The 18152-nt window shown below is 43.3% G+C and overlaps 1 protein-coding gene across 4 annotated transcripts in view; it reads right to left on the reverse strand.

Annotated features, from left to right (window-relative positions):
• ACACA (acetyl-CoA carboxylase alpha) overlaps positions 1-18152 on the reverse strand; it is a 209200-nt gene that overhangs the window by 72530 nt on the left and 118518 nt on the right. For all 4 annotated transcript variants that reach the window (XM_048824490.2, XM_048824488.2, XM_048824493.2 and 1 more), the window contains 6 exons: positions 16656-16811; positions 16262-16408; positions 3911-4180; positions 3449-3546; positions 2565-2685; positions 1961-2071 (listed from right to left, as the gene is read on the reverse strand). In XM_048824490.2, coding sequence (XP_048680447.1) covers positions 1961-2071; positions 2565-2685; positions 3449-3546; positions 3911-4180; positions 16262-16408; positions 16656-16811 — 903 coding nt within the window. The remainder of the gene's footprint in view (positions 1-1960; positions 2072-2564; positions 2686-3448; positions 3547-3910; positions 4181-16261; positions 16409-16655; positions 16812-18152) is intronic.

Below are 18152 nucleotides of genomic sequence, written 5' to 3' on the forward strand. Positions count from 1 at the left end.
AGCAGTGTCACCTGGGGAAGCTTGCACAGCACCTGCCTGCACCGAATGCTAGAACCAGGCAACATATGACACTTCAGTGAGCACCAAATTTGCTCATCTTTTTAAAAAGGATCTTAAAAGCACCCCTCGCTCCTCCACTGGTGTGCCTGTGAAAGGGCTTGCTCAAGCTGGAGTGTCCCAGAGGTGACAGGAACACAGCTTAATTCTCCGCAGAGCCCTCTTTATTCAGTGCAATTATCCAATGAGAGACTATTTTCCTTGTAGTGGCCATTATTTGCCAGACACGCCTTGAAACACTGAAACGCAGCTTGTGCTCAAGCATCCAAGCACAAAGCTGCACAATGGAGACACACACTCAGGCCTGCGCAATCCTCACATCCATGTAAACAAAGCCCTTGACGGGAGGAACAATGGCAGAGTGGCCAGGGCTCATACTGGGTTATGGGCTGGGAGTTGGGGGGGGTCATGATATTAATGGAGCTGGGACAGCAGGGAAGGACAATCATCTCTTGGGAAGAAACATGAGCCATTTCGTGCAGTGGAAGTGAATACGTTTCCTTGGAGCTTAAAGTTTTAAAAAAAGACACTAAAATAACTGAGATGCCCAACTGTCCCATCCCTTTAATAATAATCATTATTAATGCAGTCCCTCCCACGTGAACATGCTAAAGCACTCCATCCATATTTACACAACACCCTGGGGAAGGGGATTAAGGGTGACTGGGACCCACACCTTCCAAAATGTCGCTCCTCCAAACTAAGAGAACCCTGGAAACATTCTACCTTCTGAAAAGGCCCTACTGACCCAGCTGCCCATCCCAACTTCCTTTCCAAACTCTCAAGAATTTGAGCTACCCCCAGTAAGCGAGGCTGGCTAGCACAGCCCAGCATGTGATGTGATGATTCAACAATCATCACATCACATGTACAGGGTTCACCTGCTCCTCCATGACTGGGCCCTCTTGATCAAGGGACTCAGTCTCAGGACCTTCCCCTAAAGTACCTTGGGGGGAGGAGGGGACGACACGGATGCCTAATGTATCAGTTATATAACATAGGCAACCTAGCATGAGCTCACTGAAGTCAATGGAAGACTGAATACAAAGCCTTTCAAAATGGGTCAGTATCTCTTTGACCATCATAGTCACTGGTACATTATGTCTGATTTTTTTATCCACTGGGTCATCCTTGTAAAAAATCACCATGGGTTTCAATTAAACAAAAAATTGCGCAAATGGACTAATTCTATGAACAGAAAAAAAAAAAACCACAAACACAGGAGAGGTTTGCAAACTTCCAACTATTACATTTCCTCAGCCCTACTGGGGAGGGGGGGAGACGCATTTTAAACACAACTGTTCTTTTTCAACATTCTGTCCACTGTGCGCACCCAGACAGCAGCCAAGAACAGACTCACAAGCAAGTCAGAGAGAGAGAAAACCTGTGCTAGAGCACACACCAAACAGGAACCGCCATGGAGCAGAATGCTGTCTGGGGAAAACATGGACTGGATTCAGGCAGACAATGGCAACATTAGATTAGACTATGGTCTGGGGAGGACACATTCTCTCAGCGCAAATACAGCATCATTCCTATAAATCACATTCGATTTTATTTTCTTTAAGTGAATTTAGATGCAAAAGTGACAGTCCTGGAGATTGAACTCCTCTAGCCACAAAACAGGGGCAGTACAGGCAGAAGTAGTGCAAGCATCCTGCATACTGCCCCATCGCTCAGCTCTGGACCGGAGGCACTGTCCACAGGATTGAGAAGGGAATTCAGTCTCCCTGATCCATACAGTCTGTGGCTTTTCTGCAGACAAGAAATGGGCCAAACCATGCCAATCGTAGAGGGCGTGGGTTGTGCAAGAAAAGGCTTGTCCCACAGAAGCACGCATTCATTTCACACAGTCAACACCAAAGAGCATGATCAAAATTGAATTCTGATGCATGGAACTTACTTTGTTGAGGGCTCCAGCTCCAGTCAGGATGATATGGGAGTTCTCTACTTGGATAGTCCTCTGTCCCAACCGGACAAGATAGGCCCCAATTCCAATTGCCCGACACGTTACCTAAAAATACAAATCAAATTTGCATCATATCCTATTGTACCTCCAAAAATGCATTGACCCAAGCAGTCTGGTGCATTTACTTCAGGCCCCTGTGTAATCTGTGGCCACAGAATCTACCTCTTACTGCAGAACTGTGCTCCAGAACCTAAGCTTTCATTTAAAAATGAATGATGAATGTGTTTTATAAAACAAAATAAAATAAAGCAATAGCTTGTTAATTGAACAGACCACTAAGTCAAACTAGAGCTGCTTTGCTTTTCAAATGCATTTAAAAACGTACTCTAAAATGCACCTCACGGTTTCAAAAAGAAAACATTTTAGCAGCCAGATCCTCCACTGCTGTTAATTGGTATAACTCCACTAAATCCACGGGAATATGCCAATTTACATCAGCTGTTGGTCTGACCCTAGATGTACGTTCCGAACTCCACTGTCAAATTTTCAGCTGAAATAGGAGATGAAGTTGCAAGAAGAGAAAGCAGTTGGGGATTACCAGGTTGATGGTGATAATATCCTCATAGGCTAATGATGATTCTCCTGCAATCATCCCAGATCCGCGGAGGTTCTCCACTCCAAGTCCTTCTTCCTTCCCAATAATATCAGTTATCTTATACCTGAGGGGGAGACATACAGACTTTGAGACACAAGATCCAATGGATTTGCTAAACCAATTCACTGCTAAGAATGTGGAAAATGACTAAATATCATTAAGGCTGCAAACAGTAGTGTGCAGAAACTGGCCAGGATTTATATACCAGCTCAACCCACTGCCTTGCGGAACACCAAGGAACAGGCCTACACACGGACAGCCAAAGCAGCACCATAGGGAAGAAATGCTGACTGAGCTACACAAAAGAGTGACCTCGCTGGGGGCAGGTGCTGCCTGCTGCCGAGAATAGACGTGTATGTAGGAAATTGAACCTTTTGGAAAGGACAATTCTGCAGCTGCACCCCATGCCATAGAATGAAAATGGGTTAAAAATTCACTTGAGTGGGTTCTCTTGTCACTACTAAGTGTTTCCAACTGAGAAGGCACTTCCCTTACTCAGACTGTAAACTCTTTGGGGGCAGGACCATCTTAGTGCTTTGTGTTTATACAGTGCCTAGCACATTGGGGCCCTGCTCCATGATAGGGGCTTCTAAGCACTAATGTAATACAAAAAATATTTGGTCTACTACATTTGATAAGGCATTTCAAAATACAACATTTTATCCTGTTCTAGTTCTACAATCCATATGTAATAATGGGGCAAAATGTGTTGTGAGACTGGGCGCTACAGGATGCCCTGGTGTCTAGAGAAGAGAAAACAGACAAAGAAGTGACAGGTATCCCTCATATATATCCAAAACGAACCAGAATTAGACCCAACAGTTTACCTGGATTCTCCTTCGTCCTCCACATGCTCACAATGAACTGAGTTCAGGGCACTGACTTTCTTATAATCTTGAGGAGTTAGGTACAAGTATTTATAACCCTGTGGGGACAAATAATTAGTTTTACTCATTCTCATCAATTAATCCCTCCTGTGGCCCCACCCAAAAAAAGAAACCTTTCCAAGAGATATATTTACCCAGAAGGGGTAATAATAGGGGGTTTTCAGCACCTGCAACTTCAGCTGAGGTCAAGGATGCCCAGAACCTCTGAAAATCGGGCCTGAATTCATCCTTGGTGTAACTCTGCTAATTAGTGAGCCAGTGCCAAGGCTGACTTTGGGCCTAAATGTCTGGCAGAGCTTTAGCTCGCCTCTGTGAAGAGGGACTGGCTACTGTAAATATAAGACTAGCCTGTGGAACATCCCATAGTTCTGCTACTGCCTCCGAGATCGAGCGCCTACTTACTTTATAAGGGTCATCGGGGTCTTCCCAGGCAACATGAAACATGTGACGAATCTCCTCAGCCAAACCAATCCTTGCTCCACTGTTAGCAGCCACATAAATTCGTGGGATACCTTCTGTGCGAGCAAGTTCAGACGCCCTCAGGAACAGCAGGTCCTCTTGGGGCCCAAAGGATCCTATTCGGTATGTAATGTCATTGCCAATGACTATGACATCACGGCCATCTGGGCACTCGGGGCTCTTGAGGGTAATTTTCCAAGCCACCATGCCAATCTGTGGTCACACAAAGGGGGGGAGCAAGTTTCAATATAAATATTCCAATACTCATAGATGGAAATCATGCATTGTATGGGAGGACCCACAAAGAACAGCACTGTGGACACGCGATCTCAATAAAGGTTCTCAATCTGCATTCTTCACTGAGAGTATTGCTGGAGTAAGGACTGCAAAACCAGTCCTCCACTTGCTACCACAGCCACTGGAACACATTTCCCTGTGTTGCTGCATTCTTCCCACCCAAGACAGTCAGTAGCATTGTTTCTCCCTTTACCATCTATTCTAGATAATCCATTCAGGGATTTACCATAGCTCCAAGACACATCCTGCAAGATTCTTCTCTCTTCTCGCGGAGTTTATTCAGTGTCACAGAGGACACGGGGTTAGTTGAAGCATTCTGTTTCAGTGCAGTTTGTTTACAGGAGTCCCTGCCATCTCTTCAGGGCCACCCAGTCAATCACATTTCAGAATGACTCCTGGTCTATAACACTCATTGGCTCCTTTCCATCTCTCGTTGCCCTTTGCTTTAATCCCTTTATTTCACAACTCTCTCTACTTTTGTTTTCCCCCCTGCTCCTGCATTTCTTTGTCTCGGTCCCCTTGCTTTCTACAGACACCGGTGCAGCTCTTTCGCCTTCAGCCTGACTTTGTGCAAGCTCACCTGTATAAGTAATGTGTTTTTATTGAGTATTTTTTTCTTTTTTCTTTAAATCACCAGATGATCTCTCCTGGTCCTGCCTAATGGAGATGAGCAACTTCTGGAGCCTGCATCTCTCTCGCCTCTTAGCCTCTGTGTATAATCGCACTGGGGAGCTGGCCATCAAGGAGCGCCATTAACAGATGTAAATAGCAGCCTAGCCCTGAAAGCCACATGCTTCACCCAGTCTCGGCTGCCCCAAGGATTGTAAGCTGAGTACACATTCCTCAAGCCAATTGCACATCCACTGCAATCAGTATTGCAGTATTGGGATTCTGAGCATTATGAACTAGAAGGGGGGTGGGATGGGGGGGGGGAGAGAAGTAGCAGATAGATATGTGTGTTTAATACAAATCAAAATGGGCACAATACACAGACAAGATCCAATCAACATCTGCAATAATATACACTGTAATAGTTTCATAAAAAAAAAAGCCCGACAGAGCAATTAATCAAAGGATCATTGGAGAAAATGCAGGCAGCTATCCAAAACCATCAGAGCTATCTGACAGCTCCTTTCCCTTCTCCTCCCTTTCAATAGCTGGGATCGCAGGCGAACAGAAAGTTGGAGCTTTCTGTGCACCTTCCTACGGGCTCCATTTCATTCACTTATTTTAACTGATACGGCACTGGGGATGGGAGGTGGGTAATTATGTTGCTGTTTCTGAATATTTGCTGATGTACAAGTAAGTTTCAGCATCAAACTGCAGAGTGTTTAGAGGCAAGAGATATGCATCAGTTGCAGAGACAGGAGCATAAACCCCAAAAGGTCAGCTGGATGTTTTGCTCAAATACCAACCTTATTGCTAAATTAATGGAAAGCCTTAATGCTATACAACAAGTCGCTGCAGCTGCTGGCCACCCCAAAGACCTCTAAGCCTCAGCAAAGACAACAAGGATCACATGGACAACTTACTAGGAGCCCAAAGGGCAAGCTTATTGATCGAAAATAAATCCAGGCAGCCATAGCATTTCCCTTTTCAATTTCAGCAGCAACCACCTCCACCCCCAAACCTTGCAACTTATCATCTTTGTCCTCCTGGCCTCACCATTACAGGGAGAGTGGTCATGGGCTGAATTTAAGTACCTCAGGATCTGGCACTTAGGATGGGCACACTTCCTATAAATCATCATTATCATCAAAATGAGTAAGCACCGAGTTAAAGACTTCAGAATTAGCCCGAAGATGCTGTGGGCTGCCCAAGAAGGCATCCCTCTCACAGGTAGTTTAATTTAAAAACACAAGTTTGGCCATAGATCAGTTCAATCCTCCATTATATTTCAGACAGTAAAAAAAAAAAAAAAAAATCCTTATTTCCTAATTAATATGATAACTAAAAACTTGAAGTGGGCACTTCGCAAAAAGTTCTGAGGCCAAATACGGCAGAAATCCCAGTTTTAACTCTGGGGAGACATTTGCCCAGACTCCCTTTTGTTTTCTTTTCCTAAAAATGGCACACACATTGGACTGTAAACTTCTTCCAAGAGAAGACACATGAAATACTAATATTTTGCACAGACATCTACCCTCATGTAACAAACCACGGCTGCCCTGGCTACAGCCAGACTAAGGTCATTAGCAGGGATGAAACCTGGAATCTTAGGCACCAACGCACAAGCACAAACCCACGTAAGCTACAGGAGTAGCTTTCAGTAAGACTAGGTCCTTAATCCTCCCTGCGGCCAGGCAAAAGGGGGAAACAGGATCACACACACTATGGCTCATAATGTGCTTTGCAAAGATAAGCTATTACTATCCTCAGTTTACAGATAGGTAAGCTGAGGCGCAGAGGAATTAATTAATTGTCTTGCTCCTAGTCTCTCAGTGGTCCAATGTCAGAGTCAGCTTCCAACCAAGAGTCCTAACTGTCAAGTCCCATGCTGCCTCCCTGGATGCAAGATCAACTCAATGATTTCTGTATGTTAGAACAGACGCCTCCATACTCAAAATACTTCCTACCAATACAAAGCAACTCAGAACAGAAGCACTGGATTTGCTTCCCAACCTGGGGTTCTGAATCTGTAATGCCCGTCCTTACCTCAAATTCTCTTTGCCCCATGGCTGGAGAGTATTAGAGTAGCGTTATAGAACTAGGTCACAATGAATTTTCATATCCAAGTCACTATATATACTCTTGAAAATAGTTTTGTAATGAAAAAAAGTCAGAAACAAACATATGCTATAAAAAAGCACAAACGTGCCACTATACTATTTCACGTCTCTTTTTGATTCCCCAACACATACGGTCATCAGTGTTAGCTGGCTAATAATAAAAAACACAGGGGATAGCCAAGGATTTTTTTTCTTTGAAAGGTTCATATGCTGTTTAAATTTATGGGTAGGAGGGGAGAGCTTTCTATTTTAGAGAAAAAAAATGTGGTTTTTAACTTAACGGCAGCACGCCAAAAAGGGAGAGTTCACAGGTTAATTAGGCAGGCTGGGCTAATCACCTAAGAGCGCTGTCAGAACAATTATGGGGTGATGGCGAGGGGTGGTGGTTTAAAAATAGGATCTTGAAAACAGCCACAGCAGTTTGGAAGTGCTTGTCTTGCCACACTTCGATCCCCACCACACGCAGCACCAGGAAGAGGGAGAGAGAGAGGGCGCGGAGGGGCTGGGGGGGTTGAATAAAAACAAGAACCGTCTTATTTAACTGTTTTTATGTTGGTGAAATGATTTGTGCCACAGTATTTCCATAAGAAGTGGGGCCATTATTCTTCTGTAGAAACACATTTGGTTTGAAAAGTATCACTGGACAGAACGTGAAAATCAAACCAGATGAATTATTCACAGCCTCCGATCAGAAGTGATCATTATTTCTGGTGCTCCGAACTGTGATTAGGATGCAGTGCTTAGATGTCATTTGCTCCCTGAGTAACACCAGCAATGCAGAATACCATTACACATATATATTACATGCACACGTTTTCTATATATAATTTTATACACACCCTCTCCCAGGAGATCTTGGCTTAATGTAACCGTTAGCAGGTAGTAAAAACGTGATATTAACTAATGTTCATTTTCATGATGCTAAAATGTCATTAGTTTGACACACAGTGTCAACACTAATCATGACCTAAAATTAACACCAAAATTGACTTCAACGTTAATTGTGCTATCAAAGTGAACAGTAATACACACACTGATTCAGTTACAAATTGACTGCCAGTGGCAGTCAGAGCTGTTGACAACAGATACCAAAGGGAACGGGAAGAAACTAGGATTCCATTCTCTCACAGTAGCACAGCAGACACAAGAAATGATGGGACATGGATGCAAATGGTAGGGACCTTGGGGGGACGCTGCAAGACCCTTTCTACCATGTTCAGTAATTCCTCAAGAAAACGTAGTTGACACAAAATCTAATGTAAACTAGAACAGCTTGCTATTCATCAGCATTGGCGTTTATGAGCCATGGCAATCATGTTATTTCACTATTTCTCTCAGCACAAGGATGACGTTCGATCACGTGAACTTTTTACCATGCTTAATTTTAATTTATTTGATTTTTAAATTCAGAAACCTGGACATGGCTCTCTGAAAATGTCCCTACCAGGGCTAAGAGCTTTTTTAAAAGTTTGCTGACAAATAACAGACAGCATTTCCCTCTTAGAGTTTTCATGGTTACACAAATCACACCTCATCTTCCATTCTACTATGTGCGTGTGTGTGCGCACGCGTTTCATATGCACATCCATACGTGCGTGTACAGATGTGTATTTTACATATTCTATATCATATCATACAAAATCTATACCAAAACGGAAATTTAAAGATTTCAAAGTCAAGCTCTCAAAAGTTAGGAAACAACAGAATAAACATTACCCATGCAACCTTTTCATTCCTCCTCGTGCAGCTATATTGTGATGCGGTTCTTAATTACATCACCACATATTTTTTCCCCATGCAACCTCTGCCTCATTCCAGCCAGAACCAGTGTCTATTGACTCCAGTGGGTGCTGGAACAGGCCTTCAGGATGGATCCTGAACGTGGCATGATTGTCTGTTTTTTCAACAACAAGACTGAAGGGGAAAATAACCCACAGAAATTGCGCTGCGTGCAACCATGATCCCCTACATGGGTCAGCAACAGCATCTCCAACTTCTGGCCCACAGAACAGACTTCTACTGCTTGAGCTAAAAAATAAATGTCAGCAGTAATAGGTCAGTCTTTCTTCCTTTCTCTCTAGAGAGAGAGAGGGGTTTGTTTGTTTTTTATATACATATACATATGTATGTGTGGGAGATGAGGTTTAAGTATAAAACTTTGCAAAACTAACCTTACAGGAAGGGCAGCACAGAAAAACACATTTTTTTCTTCTGTATTTTTGAATAGCGTTAAGCATTGCCCAGAGTAGAGCTTGACTGTATAAAATTATCTTAACCACTGGAAAGAGTCTGTTTTTTCAACACTGGTAACTCAAAAATGGCTGAATTGATTTTCTTACATACTTCCAAAAATTAACTTCCTGGTTAAGACCAAACATGAGAAGTTCCAGCTCAAAAATACATTTTAGTAGGTTATAACCATCTGAAAATTGATGTTTAGAATGCAAAGCTTTCAACCCTTAAACTATTAGCACTGCTCTCTCTCACACACACACACACCCCCACCCAGACATACACACACCCCTTTTATAAAAGGAGGGTTACAGAAGTTACTATTGTCTATGATGCTGTGTGTGAGAAATAGCATGCTGAAGTAATTGACCAGCATGGAGGATTAACCGACCTTGGCAATCTGAGTTATGAGGCCTCTCCTTTTAACAACATGAACTGCCGTTGAAAGGTGCAGTTTTGTGCTCAAAATCCCATATTCCAGTGTCACCTGCATGCGTCCCACCATTCATTATAATCCTAACATGGACTTTAAAAAGACCCACTAAATAGGTCTACTCTTCACACCCGTTATTAATTTACAGACACATTAAATGTTCCAGGCATATAAAAAGGGAAAGAAAAAAAAAAAGAAGAAGATTTGCTTTCACCAACGCTCAGGACGTTTGTTCTTTTAAATTCATGTGTCCTACTCCACATTTCGAGGCACTTTCATCTCTCAGTAAAATGGCATCTACAGTTCTCAACAAAAAAATCTGTTCCATTCTGTCCTTACGCTATTAGCGCCAGGTATCCAAGCACCGATGAGGCCTAAGGTATTCTGCGACAGGAGGCTCACCTAATGAAACTGAACTAGACTTGTTTCCAATGAGTACAGTAGAAAGAGTTGCCCAGGTTCCCTGTCTACAACCTCCAAGAGCCTTTATAGAGGGCTTGTTCCCAAATCTTATCAAGGGGAGGAGTTCTGAAACACAAAGAATTGCAGTGATTGTCATAAAACAAATGGGGGTGGGGAGGAGAGGGTGAATGTAAACACACACAGACAAACTTATTCCATTCCCCTTCCAGCCCTGTGCTATTTTACAGACCTTGTAATCACGCAACCCAACACATTCTTTCATGTTTACTATACGTGTTCAAGCTCTGAGGTTTTAATACCCTAAACCCTGTCATAAGAAAGGGTAATGCAAGGCAACAAAATAGAATCCACAGAGCATAAAAACAGTTTAACCATTAAGCCTTCCCTGCACGAAATTCATTAGCTATCCCTCTGTTGCACCAAACACCACATGGTGCTGCTGCACAGGGGTTCCTCTAGCCCTTTACTTAGTTCTGTCCTGTAACACACCTGGCCAAACCTTCCCACATGCAATGGAAAGGACGCTGGCAAATGCTTCACAAAATTAGAGATTTCAATTAGAGACTGTCTCAAGCTCAGGTTACTGTGAAGGAAAAACTGTGACATCTAGTGTCAAGAGGGAAAAATGACATTGTCTTCCCATGTACATTTCCATGTGATCTGGCTGGAGAACTGGGGGTGGGGCAGCACCAGGGGTGTCCCAGTTAGATCCATTATCTCCTTGTCTTGGAGAGCCAAATTCACTGCTGTCATAAGGGGGCACAACTCCACTGACTGAGGGCGGTGGTGAATTTGGGTAAAAGTTTATAAAATGCTTTAGTGAAACAGAAGCATGCCCCTGTTTAAAAACGAGCAGTGAAATCTCTTAACAGCATGAAGAGTGACCTGATGGCCCACAAAAACAATCACCTTTTTAATGGTGGGATTTCATATAATTTTTTGGATAGTTTGAGAACTGCTGATCTAAGGGAAGGGGAAGGCCTCCCCAGGGAGGTGTGGGAATTGGGGAAGGGGGCGCGTGAGCTGTGTGCCTTTTTTTTGGGGGGGGGGGGGGGGGGAAGAGAAGCTCTGGCTGTCAGCCCTGGGTGGCTGGGGCACATGCAGAAGGGCCATGCACACCTGGGAGGCGGACAACCAGAGCCCCGCCACTCCGGGGTTGACAGCCAGAGCCCCGCCATCCAGGCTAGGGCTCTTTCCCCCGTCCTCCAATCTCTCTCTGTGAGGCAGCCAAGGCTCGAGCATCTCCTTCTCCCCCGTCTCCCCCACTTGGAGGCAGCGTGGCTCCGGCTGTCAGCTCCGGTCTTTAGACTCAATATAGGACTCCTTGATGAGACTGGAAGGAGGTGATTGATATAACTCCCCAGTTAAGACTATCAACTCTAAACTATAGGCCAGACTTTAAGAAGAGCTACTCAATGAAACAGACACATTTTTAAATGTTCTCTCAATGGAAGCCGCTGGATCCTTTCAAAAATCCTGTAAAAAATCTCCCTGTGCTAACACACCATTGTCTGGCACTGCTAGGGTCATCCACCTTCTAACAGAACAACATACTTATCGAATCATATTAGAGATTCGAGTTACAGTTTCGGCCGTGGCAGTTAAACTTCTAGGGTAGACAGTCTGTAAGAGAGCAATGGTCAGCCATACACCTACATATAAACATGCAAAGTTCTCCATAAAACCACATCAATCTGTATTCCAAGCGTGCATGGTTCGGAGCACCTCCAGCCCCCGCTGCTGCCAAAGGGACACCCCCGACCCCCAGAACACCCTCTGCAGAAACTCTTCAGCACCTTGCTGGACTGAACTTTGAACAGTCCAGATTTTTTTTTTTTTTTTTTTAAAGTGAAGATACAAACTAGCAGGAGTTAGTTTAAAAAAAACTTGTGGTGGAATGTAAACAAACTTATCAACTGTCTGAACTTAAAACCTTCACTAGCTGAGAGATTTTTGTTTGTAAATTTTTGCAACGCAATATTTTTCTTTTCAATCATGCAATGTTTTTATTTAAACTTACAAATTTCAGTGCCATGTGTCTATCCATGTTAGGGCCTGATTCTGAGGCATCCTGAGCATCCACCTAACTGGCACTTAGTTTTTGACATGTTCCCATTTGTGACTTTTGTCCCATAGACTGTCACAGTCTTAGCTCCAACTTGCCAGGCAATATGGTGGAATTATTGCTGGCTGCTATGACTTTATTCTCCATGTGCTAGACCTTCTTCGGCTCTCCTACATACACATTTTCTGCCATTAACAAACCTGTATTAGCAAATTAGCTCCAAAAGAGTTTTGAATTTTATGCTGTTGTGAATTTAGTGCCAGTCTATTTAAATCCTGGGAGGGTGGGTGGAGCCTAGCAGAACAAAAGGCACACACCTCTCAGGTTTAGGAGGGGCCACAGAACCCTGAACTTAACTGATTATTGGGGACAAAAATGAACAAATAGAGATGGGGGTGCAGGTCACAGGGTCAAAATGAGGAATCCAGAGAAAGGGACACTGAGAAGAAAACTCTGGACAAAGTCCACTTCTCCAGGAAGTCATTCAAAGAGTCAGTAGACACCACTCAGAACTTTGTCTGGATGTCTGAATGGAAAAATGACTTCAGAAAGGCACCACTGTCTTGAAAGCCCCGGAGATTAACAGTTTCTGTGTAGCCAGAGAACAGGTACAGCCCGGCCAGCAGCAATGCAACCTCCCCCACACTACCCTACACCAAGACATCTCATCCCCAGGCCAGCAGGAACAACTCTAGGAATGAGTGCTGAGCTCCATCTCATAGTCCATTAAGTCCTTGACCTTTTCGTTGAGTCTGCCAGCAAGGGAGAGAATTACTGTCAAACGTGGTGGAGATTTTTGTGATGTGATTATCTATCCACTGAGATCTGGACTGAGACCACCAAATGTCTCCCAAACCAGCTATCCAATGGTTGTGACTTTCAGTCATTGCCAACATGGCTTGGTTGCAAACTGACTAACTTGAGAAGAAAGACTCTTTCCCATCACCAATCACGCAGAAACAAATAAAGCTGTTTTATAAAGCTGTGGGGCTGAGGAAAATTTACCTTCGCAGCCTTATTTAGACATTTTCTGGGGTTCGAGAAGGAAAATAAAAATTGAAATTTATGTCAGGCCCTAATAGTACTCCTCATCCTCCCTCCACTTTTACTCATTTCAACCAACTTTTAAATTCAACTCAGACTTTGCCCCCAAGTTAACAGAAGGGAAAAAAAGCATCCGCCTTCACCATGATAGCATATCACCTCGCTTCAATGACATCCTCTGCTTGCGTGGCACGGCAATGTAACACCTAGCACTGATACAGTAATCACAGCGTCTAAGGTTTGTGATTTTGTTTTTACAAATTTTAAACTAATTAATCCTCACAACACCCTGAGCTACGGCAGTACTATCCTATTTTACCAGCGAAGAAAGTGAGACCCAGACAATAAGGGCCCAATGACAAGGACCTAAGAGGTCTAACTTCCACGTGGTGCTCGCTCCTTTAGCCACATTGCCTTCCATTCACGATTCACTATGCAACAAGTCTTATCAACTTTATCATTTTAAAGGAGAGTGCGTTTATTTTAATGTATCCTCTCACATGCGTTCAGACAAGTTTGGAGAACAAAAGAAATGTATTTGGTGAAAAGATGGCTAATTCTCAAATGTGTCTGAAACAAGGAGCAGAACCGGTTAAAAATGTTGTATTTTCCTCTCTTCTGTGTCTCCTGGACAATGCCTACCTAAACCAGAACCACAAGCTTCTCCCACAAAGGTGGGTGACAGCAAGGACCCTTTGTTCCTGGTAGGTAACAGTCTGCATAATTTCTGTGCAGCATCTGTGGGACTCCTCTTATTTGTGAGAAAAGCAGCATGGATCTATTTACTGCCTCTCCTTTTTAAACACGCCTGTCAGCTTGGTTTTATCCAGGTTGCCTTTTCCATTCCAGAGATGAAGCTGAAGAATCAAACCTCAACTGTCCCTCCTCCCCTCCCACTTGCCATCTTCCTGGGTGTGAGGAGCTTGAGTGCAGGCTTGTGACAAATCTGTTTCCTCAGCTAAAACAAATTAAACCGTAAAAACCTAAAGTCAGCTCTCCCTGATACAGTGAATGCAGCACAGAGGAATGCATCTGTTCGACAGCTTGTCATCACTTGAGTGTCACCTGTCCTTCAGACTTTTGACTGCTGAAACCCCTTCCTTAGATTGGCCACTTCTCCAGTGAAGGTGCCCTATTGCGTCCCCTTGGCTGCTAGTAACAGAATAAGATACCAACACCTCAAACCTCATTTTCACTGTACATTGTCCTACTGTAACTAATCTGTTAGAGAACTGGCTTGGCTGACATAGTTTACAAGCTGCCCAGAGCATTAGCCACAAACCTCTCTGGGAAAGGAGAGAAATGGAGTCTTCAGTCTCTCTCTCTGCTTCAGTTGAGACAGAGAGCATGCACCGGAAGATTCTGGACTGGGCTACTCCCTCGTGCAAACTCAATGGAGTCACCGAGACGCGTCTCAGAATGTGGCCACATACTTCCATTCTCAATCATCTTCAAAGCATCTGGACAGCAAAAGGTGGGGACAAACGCTCCAAATACCGTCTCCGGGTTGACTGAATTCTTGCCTTATTTTCAAACAACTCAACGTATAGCGTAAAAGCATCATACAGATGAGTTTTAACCAGGGCATTATTTGTATAGCAACCGCAGGACTCTCCGTGCTGCTATGTCACTTGTTCCCACACAAGGCACAACTAAGTCTTTCAAGGGTTAAAAAAAACTACTAATTTTTTTTTGGTCTTTGGGTACAGAATCTCGTATAATAAGACTATTTGTATTCATACTGGCAGAGTAAACACTACATGTTCATGCCCAGGCAGCTCTATGCTTGTAATTTCAGCAAGAACAGAGCTCTGTCCCTCAGGGACTTCGCTATTCCCCCAGTCTCCACCCACTCAAACACAGAACGAGAGCAGAGAGAAATGCGGACAGAAAGAGAAAGATCATGGCAAGAGGCTCTGCACAGCACTGTGGCCGTGGACTTCTGGGCAAAAAAAAATAAAAAAAAACAAAACACAAAATTAACCAACAAAAAAAAAATCTCATTTGGGGTTTTAATTACATTAGTGAAACCAGTCTTCCTGTATGCCCAGCAGCAGCGGAAAAAACTTCCTTACATCTCCATTTATTGACTGGGTTTGACTCGAAAATTCAGATTCAAAGCCTTTTCCTGACAAAGGGCTTATAAAGAGAGATGCAGTAAACATTGCTGCAAACCTCTGTTGAACTTCTTTGTTTCCTTGTTGGAATAACCTACTATCTCCTCCCAATGGTTTTGATATAGGAACGAGACTCTTGCCAGTCTTAAGTTTACATATCTGGTTAAAGGGATACTGTTAGTTTAACAATCATATAAAAAAAATGAATGCAACTACCATCTTAGATTGTTTAAAATTAGAAAACTGAAGATATATATTTACTTTTTGCACTTCACTTAATTTGGACAATGAAAATGAACTGGTCAGTTTCACGCTTGTACTAGTTAATTGCACTTTCCGGTTAGGGCAACCCTGCAATCTCTGGGTTGCAAAAGTCACCACCACCAGCAGCAGGTCATGAGCGGAGTCTGGACTTCCAACATCTCAGCATAGACTTGACCTAAGAGTAACTCCATTAGGCTAGTAGCAGTAGTACACTCCTGTTCTCTAGAGGACCAGTCACTAGAGGGCAATGTTGCACACACTTGGCCAGTTTATTACCCAAACACTGCAGGGGAATGTTTAAATAGAAGATATATAAAATTAGTTCTCCCTCTTTTTTTTAAGTGAACAAAAACGTATCTATTTAGCTTTGTACAAAAAATTTTAAAATATAAACTCTAGCTACCAGAAATACTTGAACTGTGCCCCTTTTGATTATGAAGGAAAAAATATAGCTTTAGCACAAATTTGAAACTAAACCATAATTTCCTATGGAGGTTAAAGTTCTGATCGTATGGAAGGTATTCATCGTCAAAGAGAGAAAAAAAATCTCATTTTCAAGAGAAAGATTCCCCCCCTGAAAGAAGCACAAGTAGCTTTTGAGCCTGGATTGGTACATTTTCAAATCCAGTCTATAACCACAAGGTATTCCTGATGAGAAGGGGGGGGGGGTAGTTTTAGAAAGTAACTTGCCTCATTTCCTCCTGGCAGCCTGTTCATATGCACCAGCTGACCTTGATCATCCAATACTAGTTCAGTATACGTTAGCATATCAGAAGGCAACGGCAGCGTTGGCAGCAATGCATATTCACTCATAGAATCCCAGAGTTTAATCAGAGACTGTAAGGATGAAGAGAGAAGTTTTTGTTAAGACTGACTCTAATCACTGTGGTGGCTGATGTCCACACGACCCTTCTGTCAGCGATGTGCAGGAACTCTAGCTACGTGGCTTTCTTGTCAACTTCATGGCTCCAGCATGGAGTTTCATGGCTCCAGCTGCTAGGCTCCCTGGATGAGCAACGAGGGCAACCTTTGCTGGTACAAAACTCTAGAAACACACCCATGAGACCTGCCAAGGAAGATTTACCTGCCGGAACATCTCAGGGATGTCATAGATATACGTCGTCCCTAAAGACTGTGCCTGGAATCTCTTGGACTGGAGCAGGTCTTTTGTCACATATGGGGTGTTGATCAGCATGCCATGAAGTGGTCCCTGTTTATCGCCGTACGCCTGGAACATAATCTGCAGCAGAAAACATGACCAGCGTAAAGAAAGGCAACCTGAGATCCAGCAACCAGATCAGCTCAGGGGAGATGTCCCCATCAGAATCCATACTTTATTGAATACACTTCAACAGGATATGCTAGTTTGAATGGACTTGCTTGTGTTCCCTCAAAAGATGGCAATGCCCACACATCTCACAGTGACCTGTTCCAACACCCACTACCACCCTATTCAGGCAGGGCTGGGCCTTTACTGTACAACTCTGTACATCACTGACGTATTACAACAATATCACACTGGTAGGAAAGAGTACATGGCCATAAATCGGCATGCAGAGAAGACTGACCATCCATAACTTTGGTGATTTCGCATTCACCAGCATCTCCTTTGACAGCGTGACTCTGTGGACTGAGTATGAGAATATCCCATGACAGCAGTGAGAGAATCGCTATTATTTATGTTGCTGAATAGCATAAATACAGTACAGTGTAAGTACAGTAGCTAAACACCATTCATCTCTCTGCTGATTGATTGTGGAAGCTAGTTCAAGACTTGCCATATGTCATTTGGCTTGAAGTTTTGATATTACACATTTAAAATATTCTCCCAGAGCAGTGACATGAGTTTTCAGCTGCCATACTTCATGGTGCTTTACAGTCCACTCAGTCAGGACTCACTTAAATAGGAAGGGCCCACTATGATGGGGCATCACCAAAGGAATTGATCCACTGGAAATCCCAAACGAAAATCTATTTCAACTAATGATATTGAGCTGCAAGGAGTGCTGCTTAACTGGGACAACATTAGATTAAGCCCTGCTTAATAGGGACGCATTTGGCTGAAGCCAAATGATTAAGCTGTTCTTAACAGAATTATCATAAAATTTGATGTTCCAAGCTCCAGTTCCTTTATACAGATGTTGCTGGATAAAGATTAAAAGAAGAAGGGGGGGTGAGTGGGGGCGGTGGGGAGAGAGTTTTGAAACAGAGATGGAATTCAGTAAATAGTATTGATTTTTGTGGTTTTAGTCAATATAATATTTTACATCATTCTTAAGTCTTTACGGGTTGTTTTGTCTTTTAAAAATAGCTTCTTTGGCAGGAGAGCTATTTAATCAGGAAAACAAGTGCTTACCGTCGTGCAGTAATCAAGAGGCTTTTACTGTATTTGGGGCTCAATCCGACTCCCACTGGAGTCAGTGAGAGGCTTTTAGTTGATTCACGGGGAGTTGGATTGGGCCATTCAGGAAGTAGTGTTTCTAGCGGGTAGAGCACAGGACTGGGGAACAGGAGACCTGGTTCCATTCCTGACTTCACCAAAGAAGCCAAAGGTAAATTATCGATCTAGGTTTCCACACTA

This window comes from Caretta caretta, chromosome 17 (assembly GCF_965140235.1).
Source record: "Caretta caretta isolate rCarCar2 chromosome 17, rCarCar1.hap1, whole genome shotgun sequence".
Classification (NCBI taxonomy): domain Eukaryota; kingdom Metazoa; phylum Chordata; order Testudines; family Cheloniidae; genus Caretta; species Caretta caretta.